The 24176-nt window shown below is 36.0% G+C and overlaps 1 protein-coding gene across 1 annotated transcript; it reads right to left on the minus strand.

The window, feature by feature from the left end:
• Window positions 1-960: 960 nt before the first annotated feature.
• On the minus strand, window positions 961-21375 carry LOC149542541 (uncharacterized). Its single transcript, XM_089795735.1, has 4 exons — window positions 21052-21375; window positions 20722-20904; window positions 1082-1144; window positions 961-990 (listed from the first exon to the last, which is right to left on the minus strand). The coding sequence occupies exons 1-4, from the start codon at window positions 21373-21375 to the stop codon at window positions 961-963; spliced, it is 600 nt and encodes a 199-aa protein (XP_089651861.1).
• Between the last annotated feature and the right edge of the window lie 2801 nt (window positions 21376-24176).

Raw genomic sequence — 24176 nt, forward strand, 5'->3', positions numbered from 1 at the left:
GAGATAACATTCCATTTGGATTTGGCACAACAATCTTGCTTGATGCCAGAACTCGTATTGTACCTCAGTTCTTTGAAACCATTGATCTTAGCATCAAATCATCAGCATCATTAGCTCTGGATGGGTAGGTGAACCCTAGTGACACCCTTGCTTTGGCTGTAGAGAGCCTCCATTGTTCATAGCCACCCCATACCAAAGAGTCTCCAAGATGCTCTAAGTGCATTTCAAGGTCAATCTTTCAAGGGTTGTAACTCAAAACTCATGAGGGCTATTGATAAAATGTCAAACACTATAGGAAAATCATGCCAAGGCCTAAAATAACCTATCCCATTTTTGAGAGATTACATTCTATTTGGATTTAGCAAAATGATCTCGCTCAATGCCAAAACATGCAATGTGCATCAGTTCATAGGTGCATCACAACATAACTTTGAAACCATTGATCTTGGCATCAGATTGTCAGTGCCATTAGCTCTAGATGGGCAAGTGAACACTAGTGAGTCCCTTTTTCTAGCCACAAAATGATAAAAATATATATCAAAATACATGTATCCATAGAAAAATTATACAAATATATATCAAAGTTCATGTATCCATAGACAAATAACGCAAATATATATTAAAACATATAGATCCATGTACAAAATGTTGTTGATCATGCCATTGAAATGTGTAAGATATCAATGTTTATATATACAATGTGGCATATTCCATCTCAAAATGTCTCATGATACATCCTATGACAAATATATTATCCTATGCTTCTAGTGGATGATCAAAATGTAGCCTCTTCACTGCACTAGATGGATTAGATGCCTCATACATGAACAAAAAGGAAAACCAAAAGTTAGACTACTAAATTTATATGATTCGAGTTGAAAAACGATGCTATAGGGTTGAAAAACATATGATGGAGCTTTCACTACGAGTGGAAATGCTATAGGGTCTAGGACATGGAATCTACAAAGACTCATCACCAGTAACCACACCCTATACAATAAAGAATGTAATTAAATTTCATTATCACAAAAATTTTACAAGAATGAATTGATATTTAATCACTTTAAAAGCACCTAATTACCATTCCGTTGTCAATGGATTGTGCCTCATCCCCTGCACTCCACCCCCCACTAATAGGTAATACCTACAAGAGAAAAGAAAGATTAGAAACCATATATGCTCCAATATAAAATTAAAAAAATAATGAGAACACAACATAATGTACCATAGATGTCTCAAGGCCAAATGAAATAGCCGAGAGCATGACATTGTCAACCTATCTAAGCTCCTCCTCAGTCATCAACTAAACATGAATGAAGATCACATACATGTATAAGTTAGTATGGGTTAACAATTAAAATTACTCTATTATAAAGATTAACTTTAAATGCCATATGTCGTAACGACCTCTACATGCCCCTCATATCTCATGCCAAGGTGTGTAGCCTCTGTATGTGTATCTAGCCTATCCTCCTCAAATACAAGTTGATACTTAGAAAGATCACCTATAGGACCCAAACAAATATTCTTGCATGTTATGCAAGTATGGGGCACAAAAACATGTGATGAGCTCACTGATAATGAACTCACCCCAAAATCATCAACATAGGGAGGCAAAATTGACCTAGCCTAGTATATCAATAGGCTACTCAATCTATGGATGGCTTTAATAGTGAAAGAGCTAGCCTCTAAAATGATATTAGGATTCTGCACTTGAGGATGGGGGGAGACATTAGTAGGGAGGATAAAAGTGTCAACTTTCTTCCACTGGGAAAGGGGTCTATCTTGAGGAGCTCCTCCTCCTACACCCATGTTGGGCTTCATAATCTAATAGTTCACCTTAAGGCCCAACACAAATTTGGCATAAAATTTTCTAATGAAATAAAATGGCACCTCTAAATTGCTATGTAGAAGGATGTCAAGAACCATCCACCAACAATCCCAAAAATTTACATGCATAGCCTCATTTGTGCACCAATTAATTGGTAGTTTGGGCTTTGCATATTCTACTTGTTTACTAGTTTTTGGGTCCACAAAAAGGCTAACCATATAATCTTTAGTTATATTTAGGGCCGCAACCTCATCATAGTCCAACCCATCATCAAACATGGCATGCATTTGGTCACACCAACAAAGAGTAGTTTTTTTTTTCATTGGTATGTGTTTCAATATTATCCGCTATGGTGTTTAACATGGATAACATGGGAACAAATGTATGTATAGAATTATATGTGGTTTTGCAAAACCCTCAGTTCAGCAAGATTTTTTAATATCAAAATCTTCAACTCAAGGAGGGTTTTGAGGGGATAGGGGATCATTTGGTGGACAGTTTTGAGGGGGTACTAGATCATTTGGTGGAGGGTTACAAGGAATATTGTTTCTTGCCTTAGTATTATCATTTGGGTCAGCCATACCTATTAATTTGCAAAACATAATTTCTATTAAAAATAACCCAAATTTCAATAATTTATATTTAAAAACCCTATTTTTGAACAAATTCAATTAAAAATAACTAATTTATAATAATATTCATTAAAAAAATTTAAAAAAACAAAAATAATACCTTTATTTTATATATGTTCCAAAATCTGATACCCGAATGGAGGTAAACTCTCAAACAACTAAAAATCCAATGTGAAACAAGCTCTCAATTTTTTTATTTATAAATATATGTTTCAAGCTTCAAGTACTTGATATAATATTAGATACTTGATATAATATCAGATATCTATTTTTAAGTTGGATACCCAAAAAGGCTTTGTCCTAAGTTATTAGCTTTGGTATTAGGATGGGTGGATAAAAGTCAGAGTGGATTTTGAAACGCTTTTAGACATTTTCAAACTCTATTTTTTTCACATCCCCACTTTTTGTTACACCATGATCCTACACATACCCATAAATATATCTTTGTTTTAAAGAACAACAAGGCCCCAACACCTAATGGTCTTCCCATTGAATTTGATAACATTAATACTAGTTGAATCTATAGTGATCTTCATGATATCTATGTTCAAGCTTGCAATAAAGGTTCCGAGGGCAGTTGCTTTAACCATGGGATCATTAAGTTAATCGTTAAAGATGGGAATAAGGCCCCCCTAAAAGCCTAGAGGCCCATCACCCTTCTTAATGTTTCATAGAAGATCCTTTGTAAAATCTTAGCCTTTAGACTCGAGGGCATCATCACCAATTTGATCTATTCCACCCAAATTAGTTTCATTAAGGGCAAATATATATTAGAAAACTTGATATATATCTTGACAAGAATTCTAATCAAAAGGAAACCATGTTTCTTCTAGACTTTGAAAAGGCTTATGATAGAGTTGAGTGGGATTTTATTCTTATGATGCTAGAGGCCTTTGGCTTTCTCCCTTCCTTGAACAACAAGATAAAGGTTTTGCTCAAGGATGCTTCTGCTTAAATTAATATTAATGGCTCCTTCTCACCTTCTTTTTTACTTAGTAGTTCCATTAGGCAAGGGTGCCCCCTTGCCCCTTCCCTCTTTGTGATTTCTTCAGAAATGTTCTCTTATATTCTAAAAAATAACTCTCTTTATCCTTATGTTAAAGGTATAACTTTGTTGGATAACTCTGATCTTACCCATTATCAAATTACAGATGATACTACTCTATTTTTTGATTGCAATGAAGTTAACTTTGAAAATATGCACAATAAGGTTAACCTTTTCTGCTCCATTTTTGGTGCTCGATTATCTCCAGCCAAATCAATTTTGTTGGGTTGGGATAACCGACCACCGGATTGGATTATTAAATATGGCTTTCAATGGGGGGGTACTCAAAAAATTGTATGCTATCTTGGTGTACCATTTTCTTTGGAGCCCTCACTTAAGGAGATGTGGTTATGGATTAAAGATAAAATGAATACTAAGCTTTCTAAATGGCATAATAGATCTCTCTCCTTGGCTAGAAGAGTTTAGGTCTACTAGAAGATTCTTTCCTCTTACAACATTTACTACTCCTCCATTTGGATGTTTAGCAATTACTAGATTATGAAAATCCAAAAATCCATCAAAAATTTTCTTTGGTATGATGGTAAAGGAAATAAGAATATGCACTCTATCAAATGGGGTTGGTGTCACATAGATAAACTCTTCGAGGGGGGTCAGGCTTAAGGATTTAATGTTGTAAGGGATTGCCCTTGCAACCAAATGGATATTTCACTCTCTTGAAGGGTATGAGCCATGGAAGATCTTGGTTACGAATAATATCCAATCTGTCATTCCTAAAAATGAAAAGAATACGAAGAATCTCCCTCTTGGAGATCTTATTGAGGGGAATTTCCCTATTACTGTGCATGATTCAACTATTTTTAGATGAATTTGGAAGGCTTGGGAACATGTTAGGATGTTCCTTCCAACCAGATCCTTTCATGATAATAAGTTACTTTATGGTGAGCAATCCATTTGGTGGAACCTCAATATTTTTGGTAAGCCCTTTACTCTTTCCCAAGGATGCTCGACTAGGTCTTGGACTGGCTTGGGAATTTCTCAACTTATAAACCTATTTAAACATGATAGGCTTATAAGTTGGGAAACTCTCAGAGTTGATTACAAAATTCCCCTTTCCCAAAAGAAGACTTATAATATGATTATTAAAGCTTGCAAGGATCTTGCCACCATTTTCAATGTTGACTCCCATAGATTTCTTGATATGAAGTGGCCTAATGGTGCTTTGATTATTAGCATTAAAGCCAAGAACATCTACAATGTTTTGTCCTATTATAACAACATTATTAGCCATGTCAATAACCTTTGGTAAACTGACCTTGATGATAATGTTTGGAAGAAATTATTTAAAATTCTTTCGAAGAACCCTCTTGACCCCAAAATCAACTATTTCGAATGGCTTGTGATGTTGGATTGGTTGCCTCTTAGAAAAGACCATAATGGTATGGAATTGTGTAATATTTGTAGGATGTCAGATAATATGTGTAATTGTACTATTGCTAAAGAAATTTGGACACTTTTTGGCATATCTTATCTGAATGATGTTTCTATACTTAAAATTATCATTGGTTATATTTTTGGTTTAAACAAGGAGGCAGATTTGGAAAATTAGAAATGAAGATAGGTATCAAAATAATGCCAAAACCCTTACTAAGTCTTTTCAAAGACTCGCTTATTTTAAAATCTCTTCGCAGGTTATAGTCACCTTGATGATAGATCGTGAGAGGCTCAAAAGATTATTTAAAGTTTATGATTCGACAATGTCTGTGTTCAAGATAAAGAATAGATATGATTAGAGTAGGACAATTGACAACGTTGATACCTTCGAAGTTGTGGTCAAGAAGCTTAACCAAGAGATTAAAATATATAAAAAAGCTTCTAATAAGATCCTTATGCTTGATTAAATTTAGGACAAAATGGGTATTGTTTGGATGGAAGGCCTAAAAGGGTGGACCACACGGGCTCAGTCATACTCATACCTAATGCACTATCTTTTCCTTCTTCTATTGTTTTTTATTGTATCTTTTGTTCCTATTATGTATTTGGAACTCTATCAATATATATATAATTTAAAACTTATTGTACTTATTTATATATTAGTTATATAATTTACTCATATACAAATATATATAAATTTTAAATATATTACCCATTCATTCATAGGCACATGTCTTTAGGTTTTTCTTATTTGGATTATTTTATTAGTCATTAATAGTTTTTCATTTTGTCCCTTGTTTTGTTATCTTCTCTTTATTACTTTGATTTAATTTATTTTTATTTTTAAAGTTATTAGTCATTAATTGTCAAAAAAATCTTCATCACCTTTCTTGAGTAGCATACAACCTTTCACAAGAGAAACCACTATACTCAGGGCATCATGGGCATGTAAGGCAAAGGCATGACACGAAAGTGAGGTATTGTGAAAGCCAATACCAAGCCTACCCCCAACAATTTGATGCCCAAGCTAGTACCATGTCTTTTTCCTACCATTCCTTCTACTCCACATGTCATATTGACTTGAGCCAAGCTACCAATTGCTAATTTACTTGAAACATTGAGGCCTACACTAGTGCTTTTTTTATGAAGCAATGCTTATTTAATTCAAATCCGCATATGCTTGTCTTCTCTCTCACATCAATATACATTGTACACAAAATATGAAGATGGGTCAAGACATATCAAGTCTATCCATCATACTTCATATAGAGGATGTGTTGACTCTTATATTAAATATGTAATAATATAAAAAATGTTATAAACAAATATAGTGTAATGTTTGTCAATGGGCTCTTCGTCTATTGGTGAAGTTGAAAGGTACCAGAGATCATGTCTTGCTGAGTGTAAGGTTCCAACATCAAAAGGGACAATGTCAAGATTGTGTCCCTGATGAATTTGGCAAGATGGATACCTCTTAGTCTTTGGCTCCCAGCTAATGAGATTTAGTTGTAAGAATTGTACTCTTGTATCAAATAGCCAAAATAATATTTTGGAAGACCTCGATAAAACAAAATAGTGAAATACTGTCATGCCCATAAAAAAAAATTGAAAAGAAAAATTACAATAAATTTTATTTTTGTTTGTTTATTCATTTATTTTCTATTTATTGTAAATATTATTATTACTATTATATCTCTATAGTGCAAGAATAGGTTATCTCACGATTTAGTTATATATATATATATATATATATATATATATATATATATATATAAAATTCGCTATTATTTACTTGTTACTTTATTGCCATTGTTTTATACATGTGTCCTTGTGACGTAGAACTTACTAATGATAATTTAAATACGTCTTAACATCATCAGAAGCTAGTGTTAAACTTACCTGACAAGGTATTCTTTTAATCGAGTTTACTAAAGCTTCATTATTGACAATTGGTTTAGTGTTTTGATTTATTAGAATATTGTTATTAAAAATAATAACAACAGCTTACATTTATTATATATTTTAATTTCTTTTCTTTAATGATAATGTAAATTTCAAATCTTATATTATTTCCATAAGAACAATATTATTACCACATAAAATCTAACACTTATATTCCCTAACAACATGACTTAATAATCAATAATTTAAACACTACTAAGTTATTATTTTCTTGAAAACCCAAAATATCTATTTGCAAATATAATAACACTAAGTTTGTTACTAGATAATTTATAATAACGATGTTAAGTACTAAACATGAATTTAATAACAAAAATGTTAATACTACCAACCTAGGCTCTTGGAAACATGTCCCCAAAACCCTATGCGTTCCCTTCCAACCCACTGTGGTGAGGCACTCAAGACATGGGAAATCTGACATGAAGTCAGAGGTACTCCCCCCCCCCCCCCCCCCCCCACCATCACATCCAAAGACATCGATATGTCTTATCTTAGCGCTAGGTGCTGGTTGCTCTTTTTATAACAATATTTTCTTAACATGGGCTGCCTAGCAACATGCCTCCCAAGCAGTTTTTTGATGGGAAGTAGACATGGGTGGAAGTTTTAGTGGGCCCTCATGTCACCTCCATAAAGTAGGCCCACCCCCCCCCAAAAAGCTTTCCTAGGCTTTGGTGAGTTTGAGCGCCCAATACATGGGGCTCAAATTTTAAATTGGGTTAACATAGGAGTATAAAAATAGGTGGGAACAATAGGATAGTTTATTTAGTTTATTTATTTGATTTTCCATCAATATTATTATCATGTTTCCTAGACTGTCTTGGGTATTGGTCACTGTCAATGAGAGGAACTTGTCAAGAATTTGAGTGTTCAACTAGTATTAGCAATACTAGGGTTAAGTCACCTTTTAAAAATTTGTAAGTTTAGCTAGGAGTTTAAGTACATGTCCATATTATTTTATTAGTTTATATTCTAGGGGCATTATTTTTCCTTCCTCCATACATTTTCCAGAGAGGAACATGTGGGTCTACAGCAAGTCTAATCTGAATTGATTAAATGCTACTTCTTTCAACCAACCTTCTTATTTTGAGTATGAATGTTGTATTATATAAAGTTCTAAGTGGATAGTAGAATAGTATTGTCTACTAGCAGATTTATTTGATCTTCAAGAAGAAAATTCAACATGAATGAAGATTAAACATATATAATGAACTATGAAGAAAAATGATTCCTAAGTTATAGTGTGCACAACCTACAACTTTTTTTCATGTTTTCTATACACATTTTTTTTTATACTTAACAACTATATTCCTAATCATAAATCTACATGTCAGTTAAAAAAATACACATCTATAATACATCAAAGAGAAGAATTAATTGCAATCTTTCTTCATAACATATGAAATTTAACATAGAGAACTTCATTACAATAAAGGTATGAGCATACAATTTTATTTTCTTTCAACCTTCCTTCTACAACTTACAATGATAAACTCTGATAAAAATATCTTGTAAATCATGAACTAACTCTTCCATAACTCAAAAAACTTCAAATGATCACTTCTTAACAAGGATACATACATACATGTACAACACTCCCAAATCTTTCTCCCTTACATAGTTTCCATGGTAACAATGGTACATTCACTCTACATCATAATGAGACAACAAAAAAGTCCTTCAAAATCATAAGCATTGAGAACATGAACAATCAGCCTATTTCACTTTTGTGGGTCTTCTCCTTTTTGACAAGGGTGAAACCCCATCACTTCATAACATACATCTTCATGAAACCTGCACATAACACACACAAATAGGAACCATGGAGGCTCACCTCCCAACCTCGGCTTGTTTGAAACCACCCACCGAGCAGGAGAAATAGGGTCCAAATAGGTTACACACATTCATCACAAGATTTTGCATGAATATACAACACAAACATAGACAACACCCTTCCATGGCTTGCATAATGATTCACCATTGGAATCATAAAACATTGGGTGAAGGTGGGCTCTTTAAGGAGGAGAAATTATAACAATATACATATCATGTTACCAATGCACTTTTCCTCCCAAGGCCTTCAAAGTAACCATATTCTCCTCATCCACCAAACCTCCTTGTACCTCCAAAACAACAAGATTCATGGCCATGATGGAGCCCAAGCTCCATGATGATAACAAACCTCATCATGAGGTATAAGAACAAGATTTCTTTTCTCACTTGCAATGTCAAGCCCAACTTGTGCCCTTCACCCAAGGCATCTCTGCCCTCCCAAGGGTGAGTGAAGCCTTCACACCCATATTGACAATTCAACATTCACATTCAACAAGAAACAACAAAAAACAAAGGAAGAACAACAAAATAAAACTAAGAAAGAATCTCCATCAGCACAAGACACATTCATTTCTTCCCAACACAATGACAAGCTCATATCATAAGATTGACAATGCAATGGATCCCCCATTATAACTTTCCACACTTGCAGACTCTCTTATTCATACTAAAGAAAAGGAGGATAAAAGAACATGTTCAAGTCACCAACCTTGGTTCAAGCTAGGGTAAGGATAGTTGTAGAAGAGCTCCCTTAATCTCCCTCCAAAACTTAGTTGTCTCTAAAATTAGAGAGTGGGTGAACAACCCACTAACTTGTCACTTCCCCCCTAAAAGGCTCTCCACTAACCATTTTTAGTAAGAACATCAAGCCTCCCTTTCTTACATTGTTGCTCCTCCAAAATAAGAAGGTTGATCAAGTGGGATTGAGAGAGTTCTATCATGGAAAAACTCCCCATTTCGAATTGGTCTAAGTTAGCTTTGTTTAAGGGGTTCCTAAAACTAGGAAAACATTAAGATAATTAAATCTAGGCCCCTAACCTACTATAATACCATTAGGGTGGCTTTTTAACATAGAATAACATCTTAGGATCCCATTTAGACCCCCTAAACTCCTTGTCAAGTTTGAATTCGAATTCTAACATCATGTGACCCATCCAAGCACTCTCTCCCACATGGGAGTACTTAAGCATTAATTTGAAAAGAAGGAAGAGGACCAAGATTGAGTAACCTTGAGACCAACACTATAGGTGACATATCATCAACACATAGACTATACAAGTGTCAAGTGACACACATAAAAAAATATATTACATTTTCCTTGACATGCCCTTAATGCACCTAGGTTATGATTAAACATGTTCACAAGCAAGCAAGAAATCATGCAATTATGAAGAAAATTACTTTCACAATGAGGCTTTTGAATCTTCCAAAGATTCACCTTGGTTAAACTATGTCACAAGGTTTGGAACTTGTTTCCCCCAAGAATTTCCATGGTTCCTCTTCCTGCACAATAAACTTGAGCATCAGTAGTCCAAGGAGTCATATAACATATATAACATATAAGTGTATAGTGATAGTCATAATTCAGGAAAAATTTTTACTATTTAAATCATCCAAGATGTTAGAATAAAAAATCTACATAACATAAGTCATCAGTTAAACATCTATGTGCATATTAAAATCAATTTATCATTTACTAGTGTATCCTAAATCATCATAACTGCTTCTCTGACTATCATCATCATCCATCTCATAAAGCATCATAACCAAATTAACATCTATCCATAATTATCTTATCATTTAACATCACATCAAAGTTCTAATAATATGAATTCATGAAATTGCATCAACATATTTCAACCATTTCCTACACAATAGTAGGTTCTAAGTGCATAAGATAATGTAAACCACTACTACTAAGTATCAAGGTACGTAAATAAATAATCCATAATCCATCAAGTCTCAGATAACTGTCAAAATATCTAGACCCTGAATATCCAAAATATAAATAAAATATCCATGTTATGACGGGTCGAGGTGAGGCCTCACAAATACCTCTTACAACTTATTCTAATAGCTTCCCCAATTACTTCACACTAAATAATAGAAAGATGTCAAGAAAACTCCTAAGTTTTTATTAAAGAAGAGTAAAATAGACAAACTGATGATCACCATTTCTCCAAACAAAACTAGAATCCAAATTCTTGTCACTATTAAAATACTAAATGAAAAATAAGACAAGAGATAACGTACATGTCCAACCACATGTTCTTTTTAACTCTAAAATGAACAAATTTAGGTAATAAACATCTCCTTCACCATTACAAAATACAAATAATTCAAAGGACTATACTTTATTAAAAGAAGAAAGCCACTAATCAAGATACTTAGAATATGAGAAAAGGTTTCTTTCAATTAGAGAATACTACATTATTCCTAAATTACTTCAATTAAAATGTAAAAATTTTTGGAGTTGAGATTGGTTAAGCTCAATATTTTATAGGTAATTTCCACCTTTTATTTTCCTTGATTATAGTTGATCTCATTGATTTATTTTTATGTTGCAAATTATGTATCATTTCAAAGATTGTATTCATAGCCTAAGTTGATTTTATGATTTTGACCAAATAAAAGAATCACTTACTGCATTTCTTTGTGTTTGTAGGGAATCATAATATACCATCTAAACGAAAGGTGCCTATCCAAAAATGCATTCCTAGGGCTTACTCATCACATAGAAATCCTTTTTAATGGATCCTAGTTTTTATTTTCTTGAAATTATGTGAGATATGTGATTTTCATATATCATTATCACTACAATGATGAAGCATCAAGTATCATTGTATGCTATAGTAATGGTAAAGTAGTCATTTTCAAAAGTTGGGTGAGATATCACTATAACATATTACAATCAAGTCTATTTTTATGCAAAGAGGACACATTATTCACATAGGGATGAGAAATAAAGAGAGATATATCACTATGACCTTTAGAAATCCTCAAGAACTGAAGAAATAAGATTTTGGTTTTAGCAAGTAGTGATAAGATTGGTTGGTCACTATGTTCTACAATGATAAAGTAGTATGATTATCAATGGTGATCACTATTGCCTATAGAAATTGATTAAAGTTGATTGTGGATCATACATGGAGAAATATGAACATGGTGATAAGTGATGAGCATCTGCATATCACTATGTACTATAGCAATAGTATGAGAACCTACAACAAATACTAAAGCTCCTGATTGTTGTAACCTATAGTGAGATCATCCATCAAAGGTCATAGATAATGGGTTTTTGAAACCATCATGAATGATAGGGTTATCACCATTATTATAACAATAAGTTTGAAAAAAACAATAGAATCACTATTTAGGGTCTAAGAGATAGTGATCAAAGGTGTACATATGTTTTTTATTGGAACCTTTGGCGATCAAATATTTGAATATATTTTATAAGGCATGGAAGTAATGATAGAAAATGACTACTAACACTCTATGTTGTATTGCAATGATCAAAATATTTATGGTGTTGATTCATGGTGGGAAATAAATGCACACACATATAAGGTGTATTGTACAAAAATAATAATCATTTTGTATTTTGAATTCAAATAATTTCGTAGAGCGGTAAGGTTTTCTTTTAGTACATTGAGTTTTTAGTGATCTAATTCATAAAGAATTTTTAAGTAAAATATGGAGAGTTCTTGTTTGGCATAGAAAAGGAAGGTTGAGAAGGTGAAGAAGGGTAAAGCTGAGAAGAAATAGAGAATGGAAGGAGAAATTTCACCTAGAAAGCTAAATGAAGACTTGATAAAACAAATGGATTTTGCTGGGACCAAATACAAAAGGAGTAAGTTTACTTCTTTGGAAAAATTAGAAGAGAAACACAGTAAAATAGGAGGTCCCTAGACTAGAACCAGGGGTTATGAAGTCTTCCTAAAATACTATGTTAGGAGAAATTAGAAAGCACCTAATTTTCATCCATGGGAGATGAATTTAGGGAAACTGACTGTCTCCAATGTATTTGTAAATGTTGAATTGTTGAAGGTTATTACAATTAAGTATAATGTTGATGATAAGTCTATCTATGAAAATTTGGGGAGAAATTTGTGGAGATTTCAATTGACTCCTTAAATGAAGTTTTCATATTAATAGATGGTCCCACAAAGAAATTTTCATTTACTGAGTTGAAAACTGAATACAAGAGGTTAGATATATTCTACATGTAGTGGAAGCTAATGTTGCAAAAGGTTGTTAAGAAACACTTTCTCACCAACCATGTACTCTCTATCCACCCTCTTCGCATCTACATATTTCTTTTGTCTATCTTGGGCTTCTCTAAGACGTTGCCTGATCAATACTGCCTGTTGCTCCATGTCCCTGACTAACTATGGCCCTATAGATATCCTGTCCTCAATTCTATCCCAACTCAAAGGTGTCCTGCAAGGCCTACCATACAAGGCTTGATAGGGTGGCATGCCTATGGAAGTATGATACCCATTCTTATAATCAAATTCTACCAGATGGAGGTACTATTCCCAATTGGTTTGATGGTCCATCACATACATCCACAACATAACCTCTAGGATCTGATTAACTCTCTCAGTTTTCCCGTCAGTTTTGAGGGTGATAGGCTGTACTAAAATTGAGCTTGGTACCAAGTGATGTCTGCAACTCCCTCCAAAATGATGATATAAATAAGGAGTCTCTATCTGATATAATCTTGCGAGGTATGCCATGGAGTCGAAAAATATCTCACAAAAATACCTGTGCCACTATAGCTGTTGTAAAGGTGGTGCGAACGGGTGAAAAGTGAGCAACTTTGGTCAAAGTGTCAATTGTCACCATGATGGCATCATGGCAGCGAGATGACATTGGAAGACCAATAATGAAATCCATGGAGATAGTGTCCCACTTCCACTTAGGTATATCATGTGGCTGCAAAAGGCCACCTGGATGTCCATGCTCTGCCTTAACCCTTTGACACTTAAGACATCTGGCTATGATATAAGCAATCTGTGTCCTCATTCTCGGCCAATGATATAGTTGACACAAATCTGGATGAAGTTTCTTGACTCCAGGATGTGCTTCATAGGGTGCTCGATGTGCTTCCAAAATAATGAACTCACATAAGCTCCCAGTGAAGGGCACATAGAGACGTCCCTTATGTCATAGTAATCCCTTATAATCCAATGCATAATTCAAAAATCTACCCTCAAGGGGTTCTCGAGAGTGTACTAGCTGGCAAAACTCTGCATAAAATCCATCCTCTAGTAGGTGATGTATAACAAGCTCCCTCAAATCAGTACATGCATGTCATGTCCCCTTTTCAAACAATTAAAAAATAATAATCTTTGCTAAGGCAGGCTAGGCCCAAGAAAGTGAAGTTTCGGAAAAAGGGAGTTAATCTTTGGAAACCATTGGACTAATAAATGAAAATTATTATTAAAATATGTTTCATTAACCTCTCTTGGATGTGAGTTACATTTATGCCTTCTTTTAAGGGGTTTTGTAGGCATTTTGGGCACATTCCAGAACTTGATTTTGCTGATTTCTTTGTTATTCTTCAGAGGTTGCCAAACCTGTGGAGAAGGAGACCCAAGAACGGGAGTTTGCAGGTTTCCAGGGAGACCCAAGAATGGGAGTTTACAAGTTTCTAGGAAGGCTAAGGATGGGAGTTTGAAGCCATTCCATGTGCATGCTCATACAGAGTTTTCCTTTGTGCTGAACAGTGTAGATTTGTGGGTTTTTGGGTGTGTTTTTTGCATGAGTTTGGTGTTTTCAGTTGAGCATTTTATATCAGTTTTGGTTGCTGCTGTATTTCATACTTTAATCTATTAAAATAGAGCTGAATATATGTATTGAGACGTGATTAAACTTTTGAGATAGTTTATTAGTGTTTTTGTGGTGTTTCCGGGCATTTTGTGTTAATTTCGGGAGCCCGATGAGCATAGTTTTTGTCCTACACTTGTGAGCTGCTGTGTAAAGGCTATATAGATCTGGAAATTTCATTTTGTAGGCTTTTATGCTGCTGAAAATTCTGTAAAAATTTCCACTTTCAGATTTATTAATAATAGGTGAAGCTGTGAAGCTTTTGGCACCATTTCTGGCATACCCGATTTGGGGTTTCTTGAGAAATTTGGAGGATCTTTGTGATATTAGTTGTTTGATCTTAAAGATCTGATTAAAGGTTGGAAATATCATACAAAAATCAGAAAAGGGACATTTCAGTGGTATCATAGCCATGATCTTGCCAGCCTGAGGGTTTTAGAAGCTTGCATGTCAGTTTTGACAACTACCCAGATCTTGCATGTCATAATTTATGATTGCATGTTGCTTCTAATCAGCTGCATGTCAAAATTTATGGTTGCATGCTACTTCTAATCATTTTCATCTTAGTTTTTGGTGAATTTGGTGGTTGTAGAAGTTTGCATTTCAGTTTTGACAAGTACCCAGATCTTGCATGTCAATTTTGACAACTACCCAGATCTTGCATGTCATAATTTGGTGGTTGCATGTTGCTTCTAATTAGTTTCATGTCAAAATCTATGGTTTCATGCTACTTCTAATCATTTTCATGTTAGTTCTTGGTGAATTTGGTGGTTGTAGAAGTTTGCATGTCATTTTTGACAACTACCCAGATCTTGCATGTCAGTTTTGACAACTACCCAGATCTTGCATGTCATAATTTGGTGGTTGCATGTTGCTTCTAATCAGTTGCATGTACAAATATATGGTTGCATGCTACTTCTAATCATTTTCATGTTAGTTCTTGGTGTTTGAAGAAGTTATATCCTATTGGGGTTACACTCTACTTTATCCAGAATGGACAGGTATAGTACAGAGTCTCAGAGGAAACGATCTTGGACAATTGATAGCCAGAGTCAAAACAGTAGAAAGGATGCTTATTTAGACATTCGAGATAAACTTATGAAAATAAGCCATGACATGTCTAAACAGTTGGTTGAGCACCACCGTATAATGAATGATATGTTATCTAACCCAGCTAAGGTGGATAAGTTGACTGGATTTCTATTTCGCAGATTTTCTCACAGGACAGATGACACAATTCCCAAGAACTTGCATGAGGAGTTTAAGAAACTAGCTGATAGCCAGGTAGAGGTCTCAGATTCTACTCTGCCACAAGAGGTGGTGGGAAAGGATATTACACAGATTGATAGTAATGGTCAGCTTGATACTCAAATTGAGACAATTGTTTACAGGTCGTCAAAGGGTGATGCCATAGGTATTCAGGATGGTATAGTTACAACAGGCAGTGACTACAGTGTAGTGGGTTTAGATGAGGATTATGAGGATGTTGTTCTGCATGATGGTGAGATACCTAGTGTAGATGAGCAGACATTGAGCATTCATGACTTTTCTGAGAGAGAGTACCAGGCACAGTTAGATGCTTCATCACATGAGGTTGAGGCTAGTAGTACTTCACATGATTTATCCCTCCAGCTGAAGGTGAGTGAAGAAAGTATTGTCACTACATTATCTAATCATGACAAGTATGTGGAGTTAGTTGGTATTGGTCATATTACTCAAGTTAGGATTTTTCTTGAGTTACCAGCTAATTCTAGTTTACAGATATGGACTCAAGATTGTTATATTGGAATTTGGGGTTCAGTTGACTGTAAATCATTAACACTTTTTGGTAGCAGTGGTTTGGGTGCTACCATGGATTTGATTAACAAATTGCACAATGTTGTCTTTTCTTGTGCCAGGAGCTTATCCGATGTTGGTATTAGTTTTTATACATCGGTGTTGGGCTTTGTTCATATATCTAGTCGACCATACTTGCTGGAATGTGTTGATGATATTTCATATTTGGCAGTGTGTACAGATGAGTCCCAGGATCATATTGGCATTGATGACATCCAGGAGGATGCAGTGGGCAGTTTTGAAGACTTAGTTTCCTTGGGTATAGAGGAGTTGGACAGCAATGCTAATGTTTTTGATACTCCGTATGTTGATATGAGCTTTAGATTTGATTCACAAGATATGAATGGTAATACTCTAGAGACTAGTAACTTTGAGGATACTCTTTTAGACAATGCATCAGAGGAGATTTGTAGGAGACAGTCAAGCTAGTGCCATCATGTGTCTAATCAGTTGAGAGTTAGTGACCGAGACATTGCTATCACTTGCCAGCATTTCGATGCTGCTCGTCAGTTGTTAGCAGTTTATGGATGGGTTTCTCCTACTAGTGATGAGCAGGAAGGCAGTTATCTTTCCTTGACAGAGATCCACTCTTTATGGGAGGCTATTCAAATTTTGAGATAGAATTATATGCAGTTGGTAGCCGATAGAGATTATCTTATGGAGTGGGGTAGTACAGCATATGATGCATTGTTGGCCAAGGAAGATGAGGTGAGTGAGCTTATTGAGTAGCTTGAGGTGACTTCTGAGATTCTTGAGAGTACATGGTTGGCTTTCAAGGAGTCACAGTTTCATTTGGCTAAGGTGACCATGGAGTTAGAGCAACTACAATCTTTACCTGATTCTATACAGTCACAAGCTGTGGTGTTTGGTGATTCGAGGATGACCATGGCTGAGATTGTCAGAGATAGTGGAGATGGGGATGCATCCATCCTTGATACTAACATTGGCATATCAAGTTCATTCCCACTAGAGTCAGGTTCAATTGAGTTGGGTGTTGTAGTAGATTTTTGTATGCCTAACATGTTGGTGGCCTCTAGTACTGATGGCACAGAGACTAGAGATGTATCAAAGATCGTGTGTGATGTTGGTGAGTCAACAGTTGGCATGGTTCCTGCTAGTAATGCTACTCCCTTGGTGATATCTTTGGAGGTAGTAGTCAGTTCCAACATGGTTAATGATCAATCAGAGTTAGTTTCATCTAGATTACAGTCTGAGCCACTGAGTGAGATTGGCGCATTCTATCGGCATTACACTATGAGGTACGCTCATCAATTTACCTTTGATGACCATGTTGATGAGATTATGATATAGAGATGTACTTTGGTTCCTAGTGCTTATCATCAGTCATGGAATAGTTTTATGCCTCGGGATGAGAGTTGTGATTGTCACGACATGGCGATAGGTCCTACAGTTGATAGCTTGATAATACATGACTTAGAGCAAGAGTTTTGGAGTGACGCTTCAGCAGGTTTTGTTTTTGATTCTACTCCTTTGGCTATGACATCTCCTGATTTAGCTAGTGATCAGTCATAGTGGGTTATATCACTTGTTCATGGTGAGTTGTTGAATGAGGTTGGTTTTTAAAATCAACATTATATTGTAGGGTATGTACATCAGTTAGCAATTGATCCTTGTGTTGAGGAGTTGATGGTGGGAAAATTTGGTTTGTCTTATTGTTTATCTTGTGATGGCTTTTCACCATCAAGGGTGCATGGGAGTTATGGTTATGAGACAGTGGTTGATGATCTACAGAGTTTTGTTGAATATAGGAGTTGTACAGTGTGTGGATTCTCCATACTTGGTATAGTTTCATTTGAGAGCATTCACCATTGTTGTAGAGTTGGATTGTACATTCCGTATAGGCCAATGGAATACGTTGATGGTATTTACTGTGTTGGTAGTCCACTTTACTTGGGTTTTGATGTTCTAAGAGTTTGTGTCTCGTTGGTTTCTAACTGTGGAAGTTGTGATTTTGGAGTTTGGTTGAGCTATAATTGTCAGTTTGATTATGGATTCCTCTTGGTCATGTTGCAGAGGATATTGCAGGAGCCTATGTTAATTGGTAGTAGTATAGTTCATGACTACATTTGGGATCCAGGTGGATTGATTAGTTTATTATTCAGCCATTGCTTGAGGACAAGCAATGTTTGGGAGGGGAGGACTTGTCATGTCCCCTTTTCAAATAATTAAAAAATAATAATCTTTGCTAAGGCAGGCCAGGCCCAAGAAAGTGAAGTTTCTGAAAAAGGGAGTTAATCTTTGGAAACCGTTGGACTAATAAATGAAAATTATTATTAAAATATGTTTCATTAACCTCTCTTGGACGTGAGTTACATTTATGCCCTCTTTTAAGGGGGTTTGGAGGCATTTTGGGCACATTCCAGAACTTGATTTTGCTGATTTCTTTGTTATTCTTCAGAGGTTGCCAAACCTGTGGAGAAGGAGACCCAAGAACAGGAGTTTGCAGGTTTCCAGGGAGACCCAAGAACGGGAGTTTTCAGGTTTCTAGGAAGGCTAAGGATGGGAGTTTGAAGCCATTCCATGTGCATGCTCATACAGAGTTTGCCTTTGTGCTGAACAGTGTAGATTTGTGAGTTTTTGGGTGTGTTTTTTGCATGAGTTTGGTGTTTTCAGTTGAGCATTTTATATCAGTTTTGGTTGCTGCTATATTTCAGACTTTAAGATGTTAAAATAGAGCTGAATATATGTATTGGGATGTGATTAAACTTTTGAGATAGTTTATTAGTGTTTTTGTGGTGTTTTCGAGCATTTTGTGTTAATTTCGAGAGCCCGATGAGCATAGTTTTTGTCCTACATTTGTGAGCTGCTGTGTAAAGGCTATATAGATCTGGAAATTTGATTTTGTAGGCTGTTATGCTGCTGAAAATTCTGTAAAAATTTCCACTTTCAGATTTATTAATAATAGGTGAAGTTGTGAAGCTTTTGGCACCATTTCTAGCATACCCGATTTGGGGTTTCTTGAGAAATTTGGAGGATCTTTGTGATATTAGTTGTTTGATCTTAAAGATCTAATTAAAGGTTGGAAATATCATACAAAAATCAGAAAAGGGACATTTCAATGCAACCATGGAAGCGAGCTCATGACATCGTCTACTCAAGGCATCTGCTACTACATTCTTTTTACCCTTAATGTATTGTACATCAAAATCATACTCACATAGGAACTCCATCCATCTCCTCTGCCTAGCATTAAGATTTGGCTGTGTAAAAATATACTGTAGGCTCTGATGATCTGAATGAAGTTCAAACTGTCGCCCCAGAAGAAAATGACGCCATCGTGCCAATGCATGGACTATAGCTGCAAGTTCGAGGTCATGAGTGGGGTAATTGAGTTCATGCCCTTTTAGTTTCCTTGACTCATAAGCTATGGCTCATCCTTCTTGCATCAGGATAGCTCCTATTCCATCCAAGGAAGCATCTGTGCATACTACAAAATCCTTTGAGGGATTGGGTACTGCTAGAATGGGTGCACTGGTGAGAGCTCTTTTGAGTTTTTGAAAGGCCTCCTCACACTTTTCTTTCCACTCAAACCTCTTCCCTTTTCATTGAAGGGAGGTAATAGGGTGCACTACTCTAGAGAAACCTGGCACAAATCGCCTATAATATCCTGCTAAACCCATGAAACTTCTAACCTCTGTGACATTGGTAGGTGCTGGCTAGTCTATGGTGGATCGAATCTTGGATGGATCCATGGACACCCCCTCTTCTAATATCACATGACCCAAATAATGTACTTCCCTCTTGAAAAAAGCACACTTAGACAAGCTACCATAAAGTTGATTTTTCCTTAATCGATGTAATACCTGTCGTAGGTGTTCTTCATGTTCCTTCTTATCACGAGAATAGATTAAAATATCATCTAGGAACACGACTACAAACTTGTCTAGGAAAGTATGGAATACCCCATTCATGAGACTCATAAATACTACTGGGGCATTCGTGAGACCAAAAGGTACCACTGTGAACTCATAGTGACCATATCTTGTGCGAAATGTAGTTTTATGGATATCACTTTCCACAATGCACAACAGATGGTACCCAGATTTCAAATCTATTTTGGAGAAAACTTGGGCCCCCTGTAATTGATCAAATAAGTAATCAATCCTAGGTAGCAGGTATCAGTTCTTGATAGTCACTTTATTCAGCTGTTAGTAATCTATATACAATCTGAGTGACCCATCCTTCTTTTTGACAAAGATCACCGGTGCCCCCCAAGGTGACACACTAGGTCGGATATGTCCCTTCTCCAAAAGTTCCTCTAGCTGTATCTTAAGTTCATTGAGCTCATGGGTGGTCATCCTGTAAGGTGCTCTAGATATGGGTGCGGCTCCTGGTACAAGATCAATATAGAAGTCTACTTCCCTCCGTGGAGGCATACCGGGTAGCTCAGATGGAAACACATCTGCAAATTCTTGTAAAATTGGGAAGTCATCAAGAGAAGGTTCCTCCTTTTCATCCTCCTCTCTATCACTGATGGTGATAGCAAATAATTGACATCCCTTTCCCATGCACCACTTAAGCTGCATGGTATAAATCATACGAAGGGATACTGGCCTTTAGACCCCTAAAATCATCCTAGGTGCACCATGATCATCTATACACTCAATGCTCTTTTGTTTGCAATCCATCCTGGCGCTGTGGGCGCTAAGCCAATCCATGCCAAGGACCACATCATAGGATCCCAAAGGAGTAATACGCAAATCTACTGTGGTGTTCATGTCTGCAATTTGGATTGGACACTCATGTATCAAGGAGTCAACTGACATTGTAGTCCTTGAAGCTAACTCAACCTCCCAGTCAACATCTTGTTTAGCTGCCACTAGCCTGCAATGCTCCACTACAAATGGAGATATGAAAGAATCTGTAGCTCCAGAATCAAAAAGTATAGTAACCTTACTACCTCTAATAATACCTGTAGCCTCTATCACTATGGCCTGATGCTCGACCTGGCAGTTGTCAACTACTGCAAATACTCTATGAGACCTGCCCATATCGCCAATTGTAGGCTCAGAGGTGGCCCCTCGCTGACTATTGTTGTGGAGCCCTGTGGACACTCCCTCACAATATGACCCATACCACCATAGGGATAACATGGCCCACGGGTCTAAATCTGTACTCCCTGTGGCTTGGACTGCTGCTGGCCCCCAGTCCTACTAGGCCCACTAAAGCCTCCCCTAGAGGACTGCTGAGTTCTGGCGGGTTGTGAGTACTGGTTCTGTGGTCTCTGCTCATGTTTGGGGCCCTGTGTCTACCACTATTTGGGTTTAGAGCCTTGGTAGCCCTGAGATGACCTCTTTCTAGGGTCCTGTTGACCCCTCTGCTGAACTTGTGGGCCTTTTGATGACCTCGTGGAATGTCCCTAATTACCCTTCCAAGAGGGTTTCTGCTGTGCTTGCTGATGAGCGAGGTTTCGATTATGGGACCTATCCCATGAGTCCTACTTGGCTTGAATGTCTTCAGCAACCAATGTTGTCTCTACTGCCTCTCTAAAGGTGGTAGGGAATGCCAACCGCACTGACCCTTGTAGAGATGGTTTAAGACCTTTAATGAACTGATGGATGCGCAATTTTTCATCTCTCATATATTCCACGTATGGAAGTAACTCTAAGAAACTTCTCTCATATTGTGCTATAGTAAGACCCCTCTGCTGGAGATCATGGAATTCCTCAATATGTCTCTGTTTGAAATGTTCTGAGAGATACCTGTGTTGAAATCTGGCCTCAAATGTTTCCCAAGTAAGTGTGTCTATTCTGATTCTGCCTAGGGTCTCCTCTTGCTTCCACTAGTTGGAAGCACCATCTTGAAGTAAGTGGATGGCAAGTCCGGCCTTCAGATTGCTTCCATACGGTCGCAACCCGAAGCACCTTTCTAAACTCTGCAGCCAAGCCTTGGCCTGTGTACCTTCCGTGGTTCCGGTGAAGAGGGATGGTTTAAGTCGAATCAAGTCCATAATCTCATTTCCTATATCCCGGGGTGCTCTCTCTACTGGCAGTGGATTAATCTGATGAACAGAGGCTTCTTCCTAGTCATCTTGTCCTTCTACACCTCTAGGTGGGGGAATCCTGCTCCTTTCTCTATTATTACTTCTCTATTCCCCTATTCCTTGTTGTTTGGGCCAAGGAACAATAGGTGGCAACCTCTCTTGCACCACCCCAATAAGGTTCTGAATGACTGTAAAAAGTTGGTTGATATTTTGGGTTTGCTCAGGTGGTGGCTCGGCAATTCCCCGCCCGGCCCCTCTAGGGACCTCTTGTGCATTTCTCCGACGATCCTTGCGGGTAACTAGAGGCATCCTACATTAAGTTGCAGTTCACAGGTTAGACGTAATGGGTTAGGCTCCTAGTGTTGAACCAAATGCTCTGATACCAAATGTCATGCCCATAAAAAAAAATTGCTAAGCAAAATTACAACAAATTTTATTTTTGTTTATTTATTCATTTATTTTCTATTTATTCTAAATATTATTATTACTATTATATCTCTATAGTGCAAGATTAGGTTATCTCACGATTTAGTTATATATATATATATATATATATATATATATATATATATATATATATATATATATATATATATATATATATATATATATATATATATATATATATATATATATATAATTATTAAATTCGCTATTATTTACTTGTTACTTTATTGTCATTGTTTTATACATGTGTCCTTGTCACGTAGAACTTACCAATGATAATTTAAATACATCTTAACATCATCGGAAGCTAGTGTTCAACTTACCTGACAAGGTATTCTTTTAATCGAGTTTACTAAAGCTTCATTATTGACAATTGGTTTAGTGTTTTGATTTATTAGAATATTGTTATTAAAAATAATAACAACAGCTTACATTTATTATATATTTTAATTTATTTTCTTTAATGATAATGTAAATTTCAAATCTTATATTATTTCCATAAGAACAATATTATTACCACATAAAATCTAACACTTATATTCCCTAACAACATGACTTAATAATCAATAATTTAAACACTACTAAGTTATTATTTTCTTGAAAACCCAAAAGATCTAGTTGCAAATATAATAACACTAAGTTTGTTACCAGATAATTTATAATAATGATGTTAAGTACTAAACATGAATTTAATAACAAAAAGGTTAATACTACCAACCTAGGCTCTTGGAAACATGTCCCCAAAACTCTATGCATTCCCTTCCAACCTACTGTGGTGAGGCGCTCAAGAAATGGGAAATCTGACATGAAGTCAAAGGTACCCACCCCCCACCACATCCAAAGACATCGATGTGTCTTATCTTAGCACTAGGTGCAGGTTGCTCTTTTTATAACAATATTTTCTTAACATGGGCTGCCTAGCAACATGCTTCCAAAGTGCTTTTTTGATGGGAAGTAGACATCGGCGACAGTTTTAGTGGGCCCTCATGTCTCCTCCATAAAGTAGGCCCACGCCCCCCCCAAAAAGCTTTCCTTGGCTTTGGTGAGTTTGAGCGCCCAATACATGGGGCTCAAATTTTAAATTGGGTTAACATAGGAGTATAAAAATATGTGGGAACAATAGGATAGTTTATTTAGTTTATTTATTTGATTTTCCATCAATATTATTATCATGTTTCCTAGATTGTCTTGGATATTGGTCACTTTCAATGAGAGGAACTTGTCAAGAATTTGAGTGTTCAACTAGTATTAGCAATACTAGGCTTAAGTCACTTTTTAAAAATTTGTAAGTTTAGCTAGGAGTTTAAGTACATGTCCATATTATTTTATTAGTCTATATTCTAGGGGCATTATTTTTCCTTC

The sequence above is a fragment of the Cupressus sempervirens genome, chromosome 8, assembly GCF_028749045.1.
Source record: "Cupressus sempervirens isolate cs-2001-9-10 chromosome 8, ASM2874904v1, whole genome shotgun sequence".
NCBI lineage: Eukaryota > Viridiplantae > Streptophyta > Pinopsida > Cupressales > Cupressaceae > Cupressus > Cupressus sempervirens.